This window comes from Oncorhynchus nerka, linkage group LG2 (assembly GCF_034236695.1).
Source record: "Oncorhynchus nerka isolate Pitt River linkage group LG2, Oner_Uvic_2.0, whole genome shotgun sequence".
Lineage (NCBI taxonomy): Eukaryota > Metazoa > Chordata > Actinopteri > Salmoniformes > Salmonidae > Oncorhynchus > Oncorhynchus nerka.
Window position 1 is genome coordinate 37,773,424 of NC_088397.1, and position 22,130 is coordinate 37,795,553.

The 22,130-nt window shown below is 40.8% G+C and overlaps 1 protein-coding gene across 5 annotated transcripts; it reads right to left on the reverse strand.

The window, feature by feature from the left end:
• Positions 1-6,226: 6,226 nt before the first annotated feature.
• On the reverse strand, positions 6,227-21,372 carry LOC115135005 (endoplasmic reticulum-Golgi intermediate compartment protein 3). 5 transcript variants are annotated; one of them, XR_010465535.1, is made up of 15 exons: positions 21,225-21,371; positions 20,945-21,015; positions 19,673-19,760; positions 19,324-19,443; positions 19,054-19,147; positions 18,596-18,761; positions 18,211-18,268; positions 17,011-17,025; positions 15,943-15,974; positions 15,750-15,846; positions 11,772-11,836; positions 11,471-11,607; positions 10,150-10,205; positions 9,204-9,401; positions 8,529-8,614 (listed from the first exon to the last, which is right to left on the reverse strand). XR_010465535.1 is itself a non-coding variant. In XM_029669171.2 (14 exons), the coding sequence occupies exons 1-14, from the start codon at positions 21,310-21,312 to the stop codon at positions 8,535-8,537; spliced, it is 1,167 nt and encodes a 388-aa protein (XP_029525031.1). In that variant the 5' UTR covers positions 21,313-21,369; the 3' UTR covers positions 6,227-8,534. The 5 variants fall into 5 exon arrangements, 2 of the variants coding, with proteins under 2 accessions (XP_029525031.1, XP_029525039.1); XM_029669171.2 differs by lacking the exon at positions 9,204-9,401 and having other exon boundaries at positions 6,227-8,614; positions 21,225-21,369; XR_010465536.1 differs by lacking the exon at positions 17,011-17,025 and having other exon boundaries at positions 21,225-21,372.
• Between the last annotated feature and the right edge of the window lie 758 nt (positions 21,373-22,130).

Sequence of the window (22,130 nt, forward strand, 5' to 3'; positions counted from 1 at the left end):
TTGCTATGTGGTTCCAAATTATGCTAAAAATTAATACTCTTTAGCATTTTGCCTTAGCTTTCCATTTCCATTTTTAAGTTGCTTAAGAAGAGTTAGCTCAAATACCAATAAGTTAATAGGCATTTGAACCTACTCTTATGCAACATAAAAATGTGACATACTTGATACTTGATATTTACGAATGCCCTCCATCTCAAATAAAAACGGATTCCATGTCAAAGTTATTCTTAAATGTAAGACGCTAATATGGTAAAAATATGTTAAAAAAATAGAACAGCTGAGGCTCTTCTCTGCCTATAGAAAGCAGTTAGTTGTGTTAAAGAAATCTGTATAAAGAGGGGGGGGAATGGAAAGCTGTAAGCGCTCTCAGAACAGGCTCGTAAACGTTCCTACTTTTGTACCTAATTGCAGACTGTATCGCGACTGTAATTCAATGCCATAGGAGGTAGGAGTCACTTGATGCTTCCAAAATGGCACCCTTATTCCCTACATAGTACACTACTTTTGACCAGTGTGCACAAAGCCTGTCTTCTCTTGAGAGCCAGGTGTGCCTTCAGCGGCCTTTCTCAATAGCAAGGCTATCAAATCAAATTTTATTTGTCACATACACATGGTTAGCAGATGTTAATGCGTGTGGCGAAATGCTTGTGCTTCTAGTTCTGACAATGCAGTAATAACCAAAGAGTAATCTAACCTAACAATTCCACAACTACCTTATACACAGAAGTGTAAAGGGATAAATAATATGTACATAAAGATAAATGAATGAATGATGGTACAGAACGGCATAGGCAAGATGCAGTAGATGTTATCGAGTACAGTATGTACATATGAGATGAGTAATGTAGGGTATGTAAACATAAAAGTGGCTAGTGATGCATGTATTACATAAAGATGGCAAGATGCAGTAGATGATATAGAGTACAGTATATACATATACGATGAGTAATGTAGGGTATATAAACATTATATTAAGTGGCATTGTTTAAAGTGGCTAGTGATATATTTTTTACATACATTTCCATTATTAAAGTGAGCTGGAGTTGAGTCAGTATGTTGGCAGCAGCCACTCAATGTTAGTGGTGGCTGTTTAACAGTCTGATGGCCTTGAGATAGAAGCTGTTTTTCAGTCTCTCTGTCCCTGCTTTGATGCACCTGTACTGACATCCCCTTCTGGATGATAGCGGTGTAAACAGGCAGTGGCTCGGGTGGTTGTTGTCCTTGATGATCTTTATGGCCTTCCTGTGACATCGGGTGGTGTAGGTGTCCTGGAGGGCAGGTATTTTGCCCCCGGTGATGCGTTGTGCAGACCTCACTACCCTCTGGAGAGTCTTACGGTTGTGGGCAGAGCAGTTGCCGTACCAGGCGGTGATACAGCCTGACAGGATGCTCTTGATTGTGCACCTGTAGAAGTTTGTGAGTGCTTTTGGTGACAAGCCGAATTTCAGACCTCACAACCATAAAGGGCAATATGTTCCATAACTGACTCAAGTATTTTTTGCCAGATCCTAATTGGTATGTCGAATTTTATTTGCATAGTAGGCCATTTCTGCCTTGGATCTCAGAACGTTAACAACTTTCTGGAAGTTACCTGTGGTGCTGATGTTTAGGCCGAGGTATGTATAGTTTTTTGTGTGCTCTAGGGCAATGGTGTCTAGATGGAATTTGTATTTTTGGTCCTGGCAACTGGCCATTTTTTGGAACACCATTATTTTTGTTTTACTGAGATTTACTGTCAGGGCCCAGGTCTGACAGAATCTGCGCAGAAGATCTAGGTGTTGCTGAAGGCCCTCCCTCCTTGGTTGGGGACAGAAGCACCAGATCATCAGAAAACAGTAGACATTTGACTTCAGTTTCTAGTAGGGTGAGGCCAGGTGCTGCAGACTGTTCTAGCGCCCTCACCAATTCGTTGATATAAATATTGAAGAGGGTGGCATAAGCTGCATCCCTGTCTCACCCCTCGGTCCCGTGGAAAGAAATTCGTGTTTTTTTTTGCCAATTTTAACCGCACACTTGTTTGTGTAGATGGATTTTATAATGTCGTATGTTTTTCTCAACACCACTCTCTCCCCCACTCATGCACATACCCACGATCATTAGCCAATCAATAAAGCTTTGTATATCATCCATTGTTTCATTTCTGGCCTGAATTCCCTCTTACATCCCTGAAAGACCCCCAATGCAACACTGCAATCAATTAGGAATGCATTGAGCATTAAGGGTAGGTAAGCTGTTTTAAAATGTTTACCCCCCACTACCTCTCTGTCTTTTCTCTCTCTCTTTTTGAACCCACTGCCCTTTGTTTTGAAGAGGTTGTGAAGGCTGCATAATCTGTGGTCTGGTCACTTTGTGTAGTCCCCCCATCTGGGTATTCATTCAAGATTGGCCTCATAGATTATAAGGATGCCCAAAGTCAAATAGCACTTTAAATGCAATTTGATTTCCCTGGAAAATCTATTGCCATAGCGATGCTCGTCATGGATCCAAATCCTGGTCATAGATTTCCAATGATATATGCGCTTGATATGCAGCACTCGTTCAGGCATGATGTTTGTTGTTGTTCATCTGAAGGCCACAATCACCTCCACTATAAAATGACTGGCCAGTGTACTAGCATTTGCACTGCTCCTGCAGTGAAGAATCGTTGTACTACTGAGTGCACATTTGATTTATTTAACTGTAACACTGGAGCTAGATGCTGAGTTTCTGGTTTAGGAAACATACAGATGGCATAGATTTTCTTGTGGCTCACTCTTCTACATTTCCTAAATGAAAACAAAAGAGTATGACTATGTCGTGTCTTTGGCTATGCCGGATGAAGTGATATGACATGCTATTCTATAAAATAATTTCTCCGTAATTAATATTACCTGATTGAGCTAATCATGTAAATGTAATTAACTAGAGTCGGGCACCAAAAATAATATTTATAGAGGTGTTATCTTCCGAATACACTCTTAAAGACCTAGTAATATTTAACATCAATAACAGTCAATATTAATCGTCATCTTAATTCAGTCTCATCTGAAAGTTGTAAATTCTTAGTTATCTGCACGAACCCTGGCTAACAAGTTGAATCAGCAATACAAAATGGGGTTTAATTATTTATTTACTAAATACCTAACTAATCACACAGAATTACACATAAACATATTTAAATCATAACTTGATTACAAATTACGTCAAAGGAAAACGTCCCTAGCGGGCGGAACAGATATGACAGCTGGTTACACAAAAGAAAAGGGGCTGAGTGGAAGAGTGGGAAGACTGAAGAACAAAGGGCGAAGCTGTGCTATCGTAAATACAGTATCTTATGCATTCTACATTACCGCCCATTTGGAAAAGGAAAATGCAATAAATATTTACTCTGAGCAGGTAGGTTGGTGGTACATGGAAGGCCGTGTTGCCCCATCGAATCCTTTGAAGAATGTCTCTGCTGGGAAATTGAATACGTTGTAGTAACGTCGTTGTGTGGTAGACGGGATACTCTGCCTGTTCCTTTCTAACCCTCGTTTGCAGCGGCTGTTGCTAACTTAACGGCTCGGAGGTATCACTTCTGTAGTGAATAAGAGTTCAAAGTTCATACCATTCGCAACCAAAGCTCACGCTGATGTTGGCTTCGTTCTGTAGTTATTATCTGAACCATTCTGACATCGGACCGTCGTCATCCCGTTCTCGGAACAGGAAGTTATATTGTCGTCAAGGCTTTATATAGGAAGGGAGAGGAGGGCGTGTTTGAAAAGTTTTATAGCCCATGTCCCTTCACAGGGGCGGGCCACTGATTGAGCAGAGCCCTACCTTATGAAAACTAAAATTTCACATTTTAGAAGCTAAAATCACATTTCATCCCATCACGAATAATTTCATATTCAAACATTTAAATTGAACAACAATTCCATGTGAATCCGATAACTCTGATGTGTAGACTTTCCACTGTAGAGTTTATGTCATCTTATCATTGATGAGAATGTCTCAGATGACAACCGAACTGACATCATATTCATTAAGTACCACCACATATGTTCAATTGGTCGGATTACCAGAATATAGTTAATTTCCCCCCACCTTCTGATGTTCCCAGAATATCTATGTTAACCAAGGGTTTTGCAAATGTATCATCAGTAGGGTAGAGAGAGGAAAAAGGGGGGGAAGAGGTATTTATGACTGTCAAAAACATACCCCCAGGCCAACGTCATGACAACTAACTGGAGAGGCCCACTAACCCCTAGAGGCACCTTTACATCTTCATTCATTCACGAGGCCCCATTTAACCTAGTGTTAAGTGTTAGGCCATACGGGGCGGCAGGGTAGCCTAGTGGTTAGAGCGTTGGACTAGTAACCGAAACGTGGCAAGTTCGAAACCCCGAGCTGACAAGGTACAAATCTGTCGTTCTGCCCCTGAACAGGCAGTTAACCCACTGTTCCTAGGCTGTCATTGAAAATAAGAATTTGTTCTTAACTGACTTGCCTAGTAAAATAAAGGTAAAAAAAAATACATTGCTCATCTGTTCAAAGAAATTGTCATATTTTTTTATTTGTGAGTGTATTCAGTTGCTCTGTGTGATATTGGGTAACATAGCTGTGAAAGTGATGTCTCGCGTCTGTCACAGGGAAGTGACTGAAGTCAAAGTTTTAACAGTCAGCAAAACCCTACACTTCATAGGCTTATACCTTCCCTTCCTTCCTCCATCCTCTATGCATTAGAGCTGTAGTTCTCAACATGGGATATTAGTACCCCTGGGGGTACCGTTCTCCCTCACAGTTCAAATACGCCGGCCATGATGGGCATGAGCCAGATTCACTGACATGGCCTTTCCTTTCACCAGACTTTGGGTCATAAGGCTCCCAGCTAAGCTGGAAAAAAACATCCGCAGCTTTTCAAAGCTGTTTGCTTAGTGCCCCTCATGCTCTTGTGTGGATGATTGCATCACAATCCAGTCGACAGGATGTGGGAGTTAGAGCAACGGAAAAGCAAAACCAGCTGTAGACTCCCCAGAAAATGAGTATTGTCTGAGTGTAACTAAGAATAATGCACTTATTCAGGCATAGTGTCTCAAAATTAGGCCTTGTATAAAAAAAACAAGGCTTTCAAGAGCAAAATGGCTCATAGATACGTGGCCGTGACACATATACAGGAAGTTACTCACAATAACGTTATTCAGCTTATTACCACAATTACTAGTGTACTCAGGAGTATATAAGACCTGCGACTCCCCCTGGTGGCTGAAACATTACACCTCAGACCAACTGGAAAGGATATTGAGCAGTAGCCTACTTTGACAAAGACGTAATTGAAAGGAGGCCACTATCGTCACGTGCAGTGATCATTGTTTCTAATCTCCTCATCCCAAGGCTATTCCACATGAGTTTAGAGGAAGTATAGTGCAGAAGAATTATCATTGACATTCCAGAGATCAGTACAGTGCCTTGGCAACAGACTCCAGTGTTTTCTATTTTTTCTCATGAGTATGTCAACTAGATAAGTCAATTTGTCAAGAGTGATAGTCTCAAATTCAGTTTGTATGATCAATAAGAAACACCTAACCCAAATAAAGGGTCCCCTTTAGCTATATACAGCATCATTCATTCTATGGACAAAGACATTTCAAAGACCATTCAAGTGTTCAAGATCTCTCAGGTCCTTGTTTTTTTTTTAAAAGCACATTTTTTGTTCAAAATAACAAATGGATCAGAAATACAGTATAGACATTGTTAATGTTGTAAATGACTATTGTAGCTGGAAACGGATGATTTTCCTTCGTTTCTGGCCATTTTGAGCCTGTAATCGAACCCACAAATGCTGATGCTCCAGATACTTAACTAGTCTAAAGGACAGTTTATTTGCTTCTTTTATCAGCACAAGTTTTCAGCTGTGCTAACAATTGCAGAAGGGTTTTCTAATGATCAATTAGCCTTTTAAAATGATAAACTTGGATTAGCTAAAATGCCATTAGAACACAGGAGTGATGGTTGCTGATAATGGGCCTCTGTACGCCTACGTAGATATTCCATAATTTTTAAATCTGCTGATTACAGTTACAATAGTAATTTACAACTAATGTCTACACTATTTCTGATCAATTTCATGTTATTTAAATTTTTTGTCTGAGTGCTTTTCTTTAAAAAACAAACATTTAAGTGACCCCATACTTTTGAACCGTAGTGTATATTTTACTCAGTTGTTCCTGGGACAGGAATTGGACAGAGGACACTGTACACAAATTACTACATTACAGGCTGGTGTATTCAACATTTATTTTGTCATTTTAAAAACCGTTGAGGATTCTCAAAATATAAATACCTCTCCCACACACACACAATAAACTGTACACATGCGCTCACACACACACACTTTCCCTCAACCCCACACACTTTCACTCAATACAGGCCCCTGAATTGGATCTCAAAATGCGCAATCACAACAAAAGAACAATAAACTGCATCATTTGGTCTCCTTAAGTAGTCCACTCAACGACGGTCAGAGATTCCATCAATCTGGGGTGTATTCACTTGGAACCAAACGAGACAAAACTGGGAGGGACCCAAATTAATTTTCAAATAAGACTCATTTCAGTTGCAAAAAGTCTTCTATAGCAAAACTTTTTGCACTAATGAATACACCCTTGAACACACATTCAACCTGCTCGGGTCCAATGTCATAGCAAATAATTATGTAAATGAAGGGTCCATGATTGATCAAAGAGATTAGAAATGAAAGGGATGGGATAAACATGTCCACGACAGTACATTTAGGGTAGATGAGAATGGCAGAAAGGTATATACACTGAACAAAAATAAGCGCAACATGTAAAGTGTTGGTCCCATGTTTCATGAGCGGAAATACAATATCCCAGAAATAAGCACAAAAAGTTTATTTCTCTCAAATGTTGTGCACAAATTTGTTTACATCACTGTTTGAGCATTTTTCCTTTGCCAAGATAATCCATCCACCTGACAGGTGTGGCATATCAAGAAGCTGATTAAACAGCATGATCATTACAAAGGTACAACGTGTGCTGGGGAAAATTAAAGGCCACTTAAAATGTGCAGTTTTGTTACATTATACAAAACCACAGATCTCTCAAGTTCAGGGAGTGTGCAATTGGCATGACTGCAGGAATGTCCACCAGAGCAGTTGCCAAAAAAATGTAAAGTTCATGTTTTAGAGAATTTGGCAGTATATCCGACCGGCCTCACAACCACGCCAGCACAGGACCTCCACATCCAGCTTCTTCACCTGTGGAATCATCTGAGACCAGCAGCCCAGACAGCTGATGAAACTGTAGGTTTGCACAACCAAAGAATTTCTGCACAAACTGTCGGAAACCGTCTCAGGGAAGCTCATCTGCATGCGCGTCATCCTCACCACGGTCTTGACCTGACAGCAGTTTGGCGTTGTAACTGACTTCAGTGGCCACTGGCACGCTGGAGAAGTGTGCTCTTCATGGATGAAACCAGATTGTACCGGGCAGATGGCAGACAGCGTGTATGGCGTTGTGGGTGAGTGGTTTGCAGAGTGTCCCATGGTGGCGGTGGGGTTATGGTTTCGGCAGGCATAAGCTACAGACAACACACACAACTGCTTTTTAAAGCAGTGATGAAGACCTTGAGGCCGATACATAAAGCTTAATAAAGAGCAGTGATACTAGCAAGAACATTGCGCAGGTTTCTTCTTTTTTCTCACCGATGGCAAGTTGAATGTCATGACAAGATCCTGAGGTCCATTGTCACTCCTGTTTCAGCATGATAATGCACAGCCCCATGTCACAAGGATCTGTACACAATTCCTGGAAGCTGAACATGTCCCAGTTCTTCCATGGCCTGCACTCAGACATGTCACCCGTTGTGCATGTTTGGGATGCCCTGGATCAACGTTTAAGACAGCATGTTCCAGTTCCTGCGAACATCCAGTAACTTTGCATAGCTATTGAAGAGGAGTGGGACAACATTCCACAGACTGCAATCAACAGCTTGATCAACTATGCGAAAGAGATGTTGCTCTACATGATGCAAATGGTGGTCACACCATATACTGACTGGTTCTGATCCACGCCCCTACCTTTTTATAAGGTATCTCTGACCAGATGCATATCAGTATTCCCAGTCATGTGAAATCCAGATTAGCGCCTAATGAATTTATTTTGATTGACTTTTCCTTATATGTACTGTAAATCAGTACAATCTTTGAAATTGTTCCATGTTGTGTTTATATTTGATACGTGTATATGGGAAGCAACTGATAGATACAATGTGCTTGGACTGGGGATGAATCAAATGTGATCAAAAACATCTGTTAAATCACTCTTCTGTCCAGTGAGTCGGTCTTTCATTCTTTTTATGGATAAGGGATGTAAAAACAAAAATAACTAATGGGAGAGTTAGCGGTCAAATTTCCTTTCCATATTGAGGGAGATTATTCTGATTTTGTTTATTGCCATGTTAGTTAGCATCAGTTTGTAGTCACTTCCCTTTTACAGATAGGCCCTTCCGGAGAATGATGAACAGTCTGGTTTGCCCTTGTGCAAAACACTCCACTAAGATGCCTTGCCCAGTTCAATCTTCTTCTGGATGGCTTTTGCCGAGTGGTATATCAAGGAATCAATTAGTCCAGCCACTGGGAAAAAAGATACAAGATAAAGCATTTAACATGACAAATATAGTTGGACCACCATCCAAAAGGCTCATTCCAACAAACTGTACTACAGTGCCTTGCAAAAGTATTTCAGCCCCCTTGGCATTACTCCTATTTTGTTGCATTACAACCTGTAATTGAAATGTTTATTTATTTTAATTTCATGTATTTGGACGTACAAAATATTCCAAATTAGTGAAGTAAATAAAATTATGGAAAAGTGGTGCGTGCATATGTATTCACCCCCTTTGCTATGAAGCCCCTAAATAAGATCTGGTGCAACCAATTACCTTCAGAAGTCACATAATTAGTTAAATAAAATCCACCTGTGTGCAATACAAATATAATTTTAAAAAACATGTTCTGAAAGACCCGACCCCCCCCAAAGTCTGCAACACCACTAAGCAAGCAGCACCATGAAGACCAAGGAGCTCAAAACAGGTCAGGGTCAAAGTTGTGAAGTACAGATGGGGGTTGGGTTACAAAAAAAATATCAGAAACTTTGAACATCCCACAGAGCACCATTAAGTCCATTATTTAAAAATTGAAAGAATATGGCACCACAACAAACCTGCCAAGAGATGGCCGCCCACCAAAACGCACGGACCAGGCAAGGACGGCGTTTATCAGAGAGGCAACAGACCAAAGATATCTCCGCTGTGGAGCTTTGTGGCTCCTTCAGGGTTTGGAGTATCTGTCCATAGGACCACTTTAAGCCATACACTCCAGAGCTGGGCTTTACAGAAGAGTGGCCTGAAAAAAGCCATTGCTTAAAGACAAAATGAGAAATGCATTTTAGCAAACACCAAATGTGTTGTGGGAGACTCACCAAAGGCACTCTGGTCAGAAGAGACTAAAAATCGAGCTTTTTGCCATCAAGGAAAAAGCTATGTCTAGCGCAAACCCAACACCTCCCATCACCCAGAGAACATCCCCACACTGAAACGTGGTGACAGCATCATGGTGTGGGGATGTTTTTCATCGGCTGGGACTGGGAAACTGGTCAGAATTGAAGGAATAGATAGCGCAAAATACAGGGAAACCAGTTTCAGTCTTTCAGAGATTTGAGACTGGGAAGGAGGTTCACCTTCCAGCAGGACAATGACCCTAAGCATACTGTTAAAGCAACACTCAAGTGGTTTAAGGGGAAACATTTAAATGTCTTGGAATGGCCTAGTCAAAGCCCAGACCCTTTCTTTGTCTTATTTCTTGTTTGTTTCACAATAAAAAATATTTTGCATCTTCAAAGTAGTAGGCATGTTGTGTAAATCAAATGGCGACCCCCCCCCTTAAAAAAAAAGAAATACATTTTAACTCCAGGTTGTAAGGCAACGAAATAGGAAAAATGTCAAGGGGGTGAACACTTTCACAAGGCACTGTACCTCCAGTAGTGCATAGTATACACTACCTTCAAACTGAGAAAGCCATCACTAATTAAAAACAATATTAAAATGATTAAAGATGTATTGAGTGCCATGTTTGCTGCATTTGAAATATGGGATTGCAGAGGTGCCAACCTGTAAATACACCTCCTACGATGGCACACAGTCCTGTAAGAAAATGAGTGAATGATCTGAAAAAAAGAGAAAAACACGTTTGATATAACACACAGCTTACCATTTACATAGGCTACGCAGACTTTCCATTGAGGGTCATGGACACCACACGTTGAACATCTCATGCCAAAATTACGGGCATTAATATGGAGTTGGTCCACCCTTTGCTGCTATAACAGCCACCACTCTTCTGGGAAGGCTTTCCACTAGATGTTGGAACATTGCTGCGGGGACTTGCTTCCATTCAGCCACAAGCGCATTAGTGATGTCCGCACTGATGTTTGGCGATTAGACCTGGATCGCAGTCAGCATTCCAATCCATCCCAAAGGTGCTCGATGGTGTTGAGGTCAGGCCTTTGTGCAGGCCAGTCAATTTTTTCCACATAAAATCGACAAACCATTTCTGTATGGACCTTGTCTTGTGCCATGCTGAAACAGGAGAGGGCTTTCCCCAAACTGTTGCCACAAAGTTGGAAGCACAGAATCATCTAGAATGTCATTGTATGCTGTACAGTGCTATACAGTTAAGATCACTGTACAGCATACACCTTACTGGAACTAAGGGGCCTAGCATGTGAAAAACAGTCCCAGACCATTATTCCTTCTCCACTAAACTTTACAGTTGGCACTATGCAGTAGGGCAGGTAGCGTTCTCCTGGCATCCTCCAAACCCAGAATCATCGGACTGCCAGATGGCGAAATGCAATTCATCACTCCAGAAAAACGTGTTTCCACTGCTCCAGAGTTCAATGGTGGTGGGCTTTACACCACTCCAGCCAACGCTTGGCATTGCACATGGTGATCTCAGGCTTGTGTGCACGGCTACTAGGCCATGGAAACCCATTTCATGAAGCTCCCGATGAACAGTTCTTGTGACGACATTCCTTCCAGAGGCTCTGTATTGAGTGTTGCAACCGAAGACCGACGATTTTTACACGCTACGTGCTTCAGCATTCGGCGGTCCCATTCTGTGAGCTTGTGTGGCTTACCACTTCTCAGCTGAGCAGTTGTTGCTCCTAGACGTTTCCAGCTCTAGCAGGGCAGAAATTTGACAAACTGACTTGTTGGCAAGGTGGCATCCTTTGACGGTGCTACGTTGAAAGTCACTGAGCTCTTCAGTAAGGCTATTCTACCGCCAATGTTTGTCTATTGGGATTGCATGGCGGCACGCTCAATTTTATACACCTGTCAGCAACGGGTGTGGCTAAAATAGCTGAATCCACAAATGTTAGTGTCCACATACACTATATATATACACAAAATAATGTTTGAAGCTACCTACCTCTGTTTCTCTGTGAATTTGACCATCATAGGGGAGAGTTCATATAATACAAACACACCAGGTAGGCCCTGGTCTCCGATCAACCCATTGGCTACTTTCTCATGTCGCGTTACAGAGAATTGGTTTGTTTTAACCACCTGTAAGACAAGTAATACAACAAAGTCCTTGTTTGATGCCCAAGTACCTTAACATGTAAAAGGAAATAGAAAATACAATTAACTTAATTTAATCTGATATAGCGATAAGATTAACTCTATGAAATACCTACATTTCATTGCTGTCATGTACAACATATACTCACCTCTCCATCCCATTTCACATAGATGGTTGGGACAATCTTCACAAAGTACTGATACATCATGGAAGCTGGAACAAAACAAATAGATTTTTCTATCATTTGCTGAGGTCGAGCACATGTAGTCCGGACAAATGCAACATTCCACTCTGCATGAACACAAGGAGGTGCTATAGCTTTAACATCACATTATCTGGCTACACACCACCTCAGCTAACTGTCGACTTCAAGTAATGGCCGCCTGCTAGGAAAGCATTTCAAACATCATCGAAAAAGAAAAGGTTGTCTTCAAGTGACTGATAACCGTAGAATTAGAACTTAGGCACTCTATGCTGATAAAACCTACATTTCACTAGCAACCATGTCAAAGACAATACAACTATTCTTAGCGTGGTCATTAAAATATATGTATATATATTAATGACCATGCATAGATATTTCATATGGAACAAGGATATTTTGTATAGAAACTAAGAACTGGTTTAGTCGTCATATGCTGCTGGTGAGTCAACTTTTTAATGCAGAAGGATTGTTACTCAATTACGAGGAGATATAGAGCATTTTTTAATCGTTACAATATCCCGGTTACACTTAGAGTTCGCCATAGTCTTTGATAGTACTCCATCTGTAACTCAGCTTGTTCAGAGGTGTAACAAGACCTTGTCTTATTGAGAACTGGATTAAGAGAGGGTGACTCTACAATAGGAAACATATGTTTCTCCTTGCTCCCTCAGAACAACAGATCTATACGTGCTTTATTTCAAAGGGATTTTGTATCAATACCTTGTCACAGTTTACTGGAATACATTTGTCAATAATATCTGTTGGGAAAAAAGTCATTACCACACAAATACCTGCTTGTTAAAGTCAGAGGCCTCAGAATTATTACCCCAAGAAACTCAAAAGTCATTAACTGTACTTTGTGTTGAGCAACATGTAAAGAAATTATGGAAAGATATCCATTGTTCTATAATTGTTAATATTCTTGATGACTTGTTTGTTATGGAAAAATGTGCTGCTCGGTTTCCTTAACTATAATAAGGATAAAGAAAAACAAGTATACATCTTAAATCTAAATTGTTCCAACAGCAAAATGTCATTCATAAATGTAAATTCACAACAAAAAAAAAACTTCCATGTTTTCTATAAGGAGTACATTAAGACCATTCTACTTCCAATAAGAAAGCTGTTAAAACAGTCAATACTTGTGTCTTAAGGGCTTTGTATAATCTGCAATTAGTTGTACCCCTAGCATGTTATCATTGTCTGTTTGTATACTTCTTGTATGTATGGCTGTCAGTCATTTTAAATAAGAATTTGTTCTTAAGACTTCCCTAGTTAAATAAAATATGTTCCTGCAAAAAAAAATAAGTGTACACACATATCCTTTCAAGGTCTTCAAGGCCACACCAAGGTGACATGCTAACCAGTTAGCCAGCCAAAACGCAGCTAGCTGGGTAAACAGAAGCTTGAGATAAAGGTGGACAAAGTTTAAAAGTCTGCATGTAGCCATGCACGTCGCAACACATTAGTTAGCTACATATCAAAATCTGCTTTCGGTGTGCAAATTACGTTGCTAGCTAACTCCGCTAGCTTGGTTTGTCACTTAAACTTAGCCACTTGTAATCTGCTTTTACAGTACACGATTCAAATATCTAGCTGATAATGAAGTAAGATGTTTGATTTGTGTATATCTTGTTTCGTCCATTGTTGCTATTGTCCTGGCTGGAAGAAGGTTGAGTAAATGGGGAGGTCAAGCGTGAGGTAATACAGTAGGGGGAGAGAGTGCTTCTAAAATACACTGCTCAAAGAAATAAAGGGAACACATCCTAGATCTGAATGAATTAAATATTCATAATATTTCATTCTTTACATAGTTGAATGTGCTGACAACAAAAATCACACAAAAATTATCAATGGAAATCAAATTTATCAACCCATGGAGGTCTGGATTTGGAGTCACTCAAAATTAAAGTGGAAACCCACACTACAGGCTGATCCAACTTTGATGTAATGTCCTTAAAACAAGTCAAAATGAGGCTCAGTAGTGTGTGTGGACTCCACGTGCCTGTATGACCTCCCTACAACGCATGGGCATGCTCCTGATGAGGTGGCGGGTGGTCTCCTGAGGGATCTCCTCCCAGACCTGGACTAAAGCATCCGCCAACTCCTGGACAGTCTGTGGTGCAACGTGGCGTTGGTGGATGGAGCGAGACATGATGTCCCAGATGTGCTCAATTGGATTCAGGTCTAAGGAACGGGCGGGCCAGTCCATAGCATCAATGCCTTCCTCTTGCAGGAACTTCTGACACTCCAGCAACATGAGGTCTAGCATTGTCTTGCATTAGGAGGAACCCAGGGCCAACCACACCAGCATATGGTCTCACAAGGGGTCTAAGGATCTTATCTCAGTACCTAATGGCAGTCAGGCTACCTTTGGCGAGCACATGGAGGGCTGTGCGGCCCCCCCCCCAAAGAAATGCCACCCCACACCAGGACTGACCCGTCGCCAAACCGGTCATGCTGGAGGATGTTGCAGGCAGCAGAACGTTCTCCACGGCGTCTCCAGACTGTCACATGTGCTCAGTGTGAACCTGCGTTCATCTGTGAAGAGCACGGGGCGCCAGTGGCGAATTTGCCAATCTTTGGTGTTCTCTGGCAAATGCCAAACGTCCTGCACGGTGTTGGGCTGTAAGCACAACCCCCACCTGTGGACGTCAGGCCCTCATACCACCCTCATGGAGTCTGTTTCTGACCGTTTGAGCAGACATGCTCATTTGTGGCATGCTGGAGGTCATTTTGCAGGGCTCTGGCAGTGCTCCTCCTTGCACAAAGGCTGAGGTAGCGGTCCTGCTGCTGGGTTGTTGCCCTCCTACGGCCTCCTCCACGTCTCCTGATGTACTGGCCTATCTCGCATTCAAACGTGACCAAAACATCAGCCAGGAAGCAAAGGAACTGAGAAGTGGTCTGTGGTCACCACCTGCAGAACCACTCCTTTATTGGGGGTGTCTTGCCAATTGCCTATAATTTCCACCTGTTGTCTATTTCATTTGCACAACAGCATGTGAAATTTATTGTCAATCAGTGTTGCTTCCTAAGTGGACAGTTTGATTTCACAGAAGTGTGATTGACTTGGAGTTACATTGTGTTGTTAAGTGTTCCCTTTATTTTTTTGAGCAGTGTATATTGTTTTATGTATTCTCCACACACTCGTCCTCACAAGAACGTACTCAAGAGAATGCACTCGGAGCATGAGAGTGTGGAGCACAGTAAACTGCATATTGAGAAACATCCATTGACTTCTCAAACCTCAGCCTGGTCTGTTTCGCAAACGTTCCCGGGAAGTCTCGATGTTGAGCCTCTGGCTTTAGAAACTGTGGCTATATGGAGCAATTTTAAATGGGATTCGTGATGGGTTTTGCAGTTGGGATGGCAGCTGGTGTCATGTTTGGAACATTTTCCTGTATAAGGTATGTTAGTGAAGTGAACTACTTACCTTATACACGTAGGCCTACACTGAAATTCAAGACATAGAAAGAATGCCATAGTCTACTTGGGCATCACCGATTTCTTTACTATATAAGTTTTGATAAGACTATTGCAGCCATTCAAACTGCATATTGTAGATTGTTCAATAGAACTCCATAGTTTTATGTGATTTTGTTCAAATGCTGTATTCTTACTTCCCTCAGGGTCGGCATGAGCGACAGAGAGCAGATGGGAGGAGTTGGGAATATGATGATGCAGAGCGGAGGCATGTTTGGTAAATTCATGTCCATTGGGATGGACATCTGCTGCAGAGACCACCTCTACGGCACTTACTTATAATTACACAACGGGACTTTTGTAATAACTCTTATTCCCATGTCACAACTTCTCCATAGTTCTTGGACAAAGTATGTCAAACACTGATTTCAATTGCTGGTAGTAGGTCTAAGTCAAATGTTCAGTGTGTGGAATTTGACAAATGGGATAATTACTAACCTTGTGGTGCCGCAACATCAGTGCCATCCAAAGGATTGACGATACCAGGGTAGTCCCTCCCAAAGGATAGATGCTTGATCAAGTGAGTCATGTTGATCTGTAGGACACAAGAAACACAAATAAGCGCTTAAAGGGGTATGGATAACACTGCCTTGGAAAGACAATATATATATATTTTTTTTTAAGTACTTACGTTGTCTAGTCCAAAGCTCTGCAGATCATGAACTGAAATTAAAATGAGACAATGTCAGTAATGCTGTGATCTGATAGAACATCAGTTACCGTATATGTGCTGTATACTCAGAGTATGAGGGTTTACTAGTCTCATCAAATCTACAGCTCTCCCATTACAAGTTATTGTTGAGCACACAGCCCTCAAATGCAATGTGTTCTTGATTACTGCTTGTACCACCTCAATTAAAGATCAAACCAACAATCACATGCTGGTTATTCAAAAGGACAGTTTCAAATCAGTTAGAAGCAGCTTTGGTTGTCTTTACTAGCCTTTAAGTAACAGGGTGAATTCTGACAGACAACCTCTTCAAATACGAAGTTTGATATTTGACTGGACAATTTAGAAGGCAGTGATGTGAGGGGGATGTGGCCTGGGTGTCAGTCTGTTTGTGCCATCATGCACAAACATTTGAGCAGAAGTCCAGCCTCTCTCCTCCGTGACCCGGAAACTGATGTGGTCGAGGAGAGTGTCAATTTGTTAGTAGATGAATGGAAGAGTATCCTCCCCTCCTCGATAGCCACCTTTCATCGAGAATAATGTGTATCCTACTCGAGTCCTTCGCCTGAAGAGTTTGGATATCTACCACACCCCCTTTGAAGCAGTTGTTTTTTCGAAGGAGAAAAGCATGCAAACATTTAAAAAACGATATCCTACATATACCTTTGTACATATAAAATGTCATGCACAACTAACTAAATGTTCTCACTTCACACATTTTGGGATTCAACCCCTGTAAACTTAAATTTGCCTGATGACGCGTGAGAGGAGAATAATTTCATACAAGCTCATTTTTCATCCACGTTCCTTCTCCTCGATTACCTTTTACTTTTTTTTCTCAAGAGGCGAGAGAGGACGCAGGAGTTGAGCAAATCCAATTGAGAAAAGGCACGGGTCATGCCGAACTTGGTCTTTGGCTGGACAAGGATAGCAATGGAGTAGGCAAGAACACAAAACAATCTGGGACCAGGCTAGGGGGGGGGGGTGATGTTTACTACAAAAATAAAAGCTACAAAATGATGGACTTACTTTCCACAGCGTGCACTGCAGAAAGAAGAGAGAAGAGTCACTATATGACGCATTTTGGGCTACACAGAAAAAGCCAGTCCTAAGAGGCTGGCCAAAGGCAATAAGCCTCTGAAGGGGGTTCATCACATCTGGTATTTCATTACGGCCAAATTCTTATCACAAGGAGATTGTCTGCTTAAAGGCAAAAACCAGACAGAGTAGTACTAGTCTACCAAATAAAATGGAAAATTAAAGCAGCTTTAAGCTGGTGAAGCATTTGCTCTAAGCTTCCGGTACATGTTGTTCATAATGACAAAGGACACCTTTCAATGCCTCGAAGCAAGTTGAGAGACTAGTACTTAGGGCTTACAACTTCATCTGGTTTATGTACCATGTTACTTTATCAGCAATTCTTGACAAATTCTTAAGGTAAATCCTATGAAAACAGTACCTTCTATTTTTCTTCAATAACAAATGCATACTTTTAAATTAATTTGGCCTGTCTTCACAGTAACAAAGGTTACATCAGAGACATTGTTGTAACTTTTGTCAAGAAGCTCATCAAGATGACACCAATTGAATTTTTTAAAAATCCATTGGCAAACCGATTGCAAACAAATTAATACATTTCACATTATTTAATTTTCAAAGAGAGTAAGTGTCAATGCAAAATAAGTATATTGGTGTTATTAGTAGGCAACATTTATGATAAAGCAAGTGAGTCTATCAATTTACAATCAACATGTTATTTATAAGTGGGGGGAAAATAGCTACTTAGTTTGACACATTTTTTCACCTGTGCCACAAAGATGTCAGATGTTTTCATGAAATAAAAAATAAAGATACAATTAATGCCTAATGATTGATCCGGAGGAGGAAAGAATGGAAGAAGTCGAGAAAATGAAAGGAGTTATGAAAGAGAAAAAGACCATTTACCAAATGTTTCACTTCAGTGTTTTACTGGAAAGACTAGTAACGGATGCACTAGAAATGTCTTTACTGGTCTAGTGACAAAGTCTACACTACAAGAGGGTCTGTACCCAAATCTGGTCTGAGATAGACTGGTTTAATAAACCACAAGGTGTTTCTAGTAGCAAGTAAGCAATTTTAGAATTCGAACCCAAATCAGTCAACCTGCTTCATCTCTAAGCAATTCAGAGGATTGATAGAAAGCACAGAAATTCTATTTTCCTTAGGTAGATCATTGATATCAGGTCTTACCATGAACATGGGACTGCTGGAAACTCTTTCCAGGGGCAAAGTGGAAATTTCCTGCCACCTAACAACAAAAAATACAAATCGAAGAGTTCAGAAAAAAGTCTAATAATGAACGTAATATTTGCAGATTGAAAGTGTATGAATGCATTAAAGCACCTCATAAAATATTACATCTCAGTGGCAGCACATTTCCATCCCTAATTTTATTTAACCACATCTAGAATTCTGTTCCCAAAAAGTGAAGATTAATTTCAAATCATGTTGTTTTCAACACTGTCTGACCATTTGAAAGCCAGGCAATTGAAATTCGAAACATTGTCAGCCATGAAATAAAACGTTCCTTTTCTGATTATGAACTTATCCAAAGCGTCAGTCTAAGACTAGTTACCTTGTTGACCTCAAGAAAGCCATAAATCTGGCAGCCCTCGTTCTTCTGCTCCTGCATCTTCTGGCTGAAGCCCTCCCTCTTGCACTGCTCTATGGTGTCAGGGTTCTTGAAGGCCCAGCCCCGCCTGCGATACGCTTCCCGTACGTCATCACAGGTGTTACAGCACCTACAAAAAAGCAAAAGCATAAGTAATATGTCAATGTAACACGTACTATCACAATCACATTTTGGACAAAGGATTAGCTCATTTGGTGATAGCCTATGTTCTGCAAAAGAGTTCAGGGCTCAAATAAATACAAGCTTTCATGGATTCTTTCTAACAAGTCCAATTTCACAGGCAAGGGATTTAAGCTATGAGATTGACAGGGAAACCTCATTGTCTGTCTTTGGTCATGGGAAGTATGATCTGTGAAGCCTGGGAAGGCATTCTGGAGGGCATTCCGGTCATGGGAACTCACTTCAAATCCTCTGTCTCTGCTCCATAGCAGCTTTCACACCGCTCAGGATCTAGCTTACTAGGGTCAAAAATTTCACCTTCCTCTTGTCCCAAATCTACATGAGAGATGACAATAAAACAATATCCATGACCCAGTGAAAACATGAACTATTCAATACAATTCATACATCTTATTTTCCCAAGAGGGAAAACCTATGCTGTATTCCATGGTGTATAATGCTCTTCAAGTAATAGAACATAATTACAAGCAAGCTATTAGAAATATGGTTACCATGTTTCTCTGCCTCTGTAGTGACAGGATTGCCATCCTTGTCGAGCCTTTGCTTGAACAGGTTGTGTTCCACATCCAACTGCTGCTCTCCAGCAACATCCATGGCATCAATGCTGAGATCTGAAGGTCACGGTGATGTTACAAATGTCATATACTTCAACTGTGAAATCCCCATATTGCTTCATGCATAACCCCCCAAAAGATTACTTCAGATTTTACGGAAGCATTTTGTCAATTTATGAAACAGTTTAATAATATCACAGAAAAACACACAATTAGGGGTTAATTGTGCAGGTGTAAGTTTGTCAAATGTGATGATGCATGCTAGGTTTTTTCTAAAGTTACTTACAGGCACACGGCATGTTAGGAAATATCACATTAATGTTGATTTTCAGTTTGTCTCCTCGTGATGTGTCCACAAACAATTCAGGATGGACCTGTGTTGGCAGAACAACATTCATATTTTGCAAGTCATAAAACAGTAGTATTTAAAATGCGGACCGGGCCTCATAGATTAACCAAACGTTATGACAGATGGCTAAATAATTATAACAGAACATAAAATGATAGTGATGTTCCAATTATCCTCAAACAGGCTAGCCAAAGGGATTCGACTCGTTCATTTCTCTCGTTTGGAAAGGCCCTGTGACGGAATGTGGACAGCCAGAGCTCAGCGCAGTAACGTTATATGGCTGGGAAAACCTACCTCAATCCCGAAATAATTAAAGGTGAATCGAGAAAATTGAAATAGTGCTAGTTTAAATAAACATCAGTTTTCGTCAGAATGCTAGGCTAGGTAATACTAAAGCAACAAACTGCATTCAACACTTCCGGTAGTTACTCAACCAAATGCTAGGTGTACCATTTTAATGGAATCTAATGGGTGTTATAGCATTAACTAGCCTAGCATGCTGGCATAAACGGCAATTTAATTCAAATCTAGCAGTAGTTCAATCTTCTCGAGTCACCTTTCACAATTTCGGGATGAATATGTACAACGACATATTCCATCCCGTGATTGAGGTACATTATCCCAGCCTAACGTGATCATTGACAGCTGCCTTGAAGGACACAAATAAAACATGCTGTATGCTATTAAGATGAGTGAAATGTGAGCTAAACTGACAACGGAGTGAAGAGCAGAAATCCCAACTAGCAAGCAAGTCGCAGCAATTAAGAATTGAGTGTGCGGGGGAGATTTTCAGCAACAACACCGGCATAGCACCATTCCGACTCAAGAGACAAATGAACTTGAGTAGAAACCTTTTGGCTAGTCATTGCATTTCAGCACCATGTCCACCATTGGAATGTTGCGCATTCTCAGTTACCCTGGTGGCAATTAACTACCTTTATTTACAAAAATATATAATTGCAATGGGATCAGCTGAAAAAGATTGAATACCACTGTTATAAAGTATACAAACCACAATAATTGTGGCATGCAAAGTTGGCTAGGCTTGCTAGCTGTTATAGTTACTTGTTGTCATAGGTTCTCCATTAGAATATCCTTCCGTTTACAAGTGTGATCCATACAGAGCTAGCTTCTTACCCACGTATTTGACTGGCACACTTAGCATGTTCCCTGACTATTTTTAGAAGATGTAACGTTACATTAACCTACCTCCTTAGTGAGATAATACTGCAACTCTGAGAAGAACAGGATCAACATGATGAGACCACTTATGATGGTGACTTCAAAAAGGGGAAAGAAAAAGTCAGAATATCATCAAATCCCATATAATTTTTGCAAACTACATAGTAATATGTTCTGTTCTCTAGTCTGACAGATCTAGAATGCTAGCCCAAACACAGTGATCTTAGTCCTACTAACTAGCTACCGGGGACAGTATGTGTTCTGCAAGTAGCTAAGCGCTATCAAAAGTCTACCCAAAACCACTCACCCGTAGCTCCACCGCATGTTTTAATTCGGAAATCCTCAAGAGTTTTCGGATAGGCATCAAATTGTTTTAGTTTATGTAGTGTGTCCATCTTCTTTCACACCGTGGACTGAAATAATTCCCGATACACATCAGTTCTCAACATTTACTTCCGGTACACAAGGCATACGTATTGAACCAATCAGCGCCAACCACGTAGCGGCCCGTGAGTACCACCAAAGACGTTCTATTATTTTGACAAGATAGTCGAGTAACCAGTCTAACAATAGAGGAGTTGACGTACGATGCCTCGCGGCTGCCATGTTGGAAGACCACCGCATTAATTATTCGACAACAACAGCCTAGTGGTTAAAGTGTTGGACTAGTAACTGGAAGGTTGCAAGTTCAAACCCCCGAGCTGACAAGGTACAAATCTATCTTTCTGCCCCTGAACAGGCAGTAAACCCCCTGTTCCTAGGCCATCTTGAAAATAAGAATTTGTTCCTAACGGACTTGTCTAGTTAACTAAAAAATACACCAAACTGCATAGTGCCTAAAACAAGTTGATTCATTTTGAGTAGTTGCCTGCAGGAAAGACAATGGGGAAAAAACATGTTTACAGATTCCCTGCAATCATAAAACACCATTGGTGACACTAAGATAAGACTCAAGAACTGTCACAATAGCAAAGAAACCTTTTGCCCGTCAAGACCTGAACTCAGACAGCTGTCAGTAACGTAAACTCACTTTTGTACATCGCCTTGGTCCGTACAATTGCCCTTTATTTTAGCGCCCAAAAAACGTAATACTTCCAGATCAACTGTAATGACAATACCATTGTTAAGCACAATTTCTCCCCTTTCCAACATAATCAATTACATGACCTAAACGCTGCCCGTTTCTGCATAATTAGAGAATGCAATGAGCCCT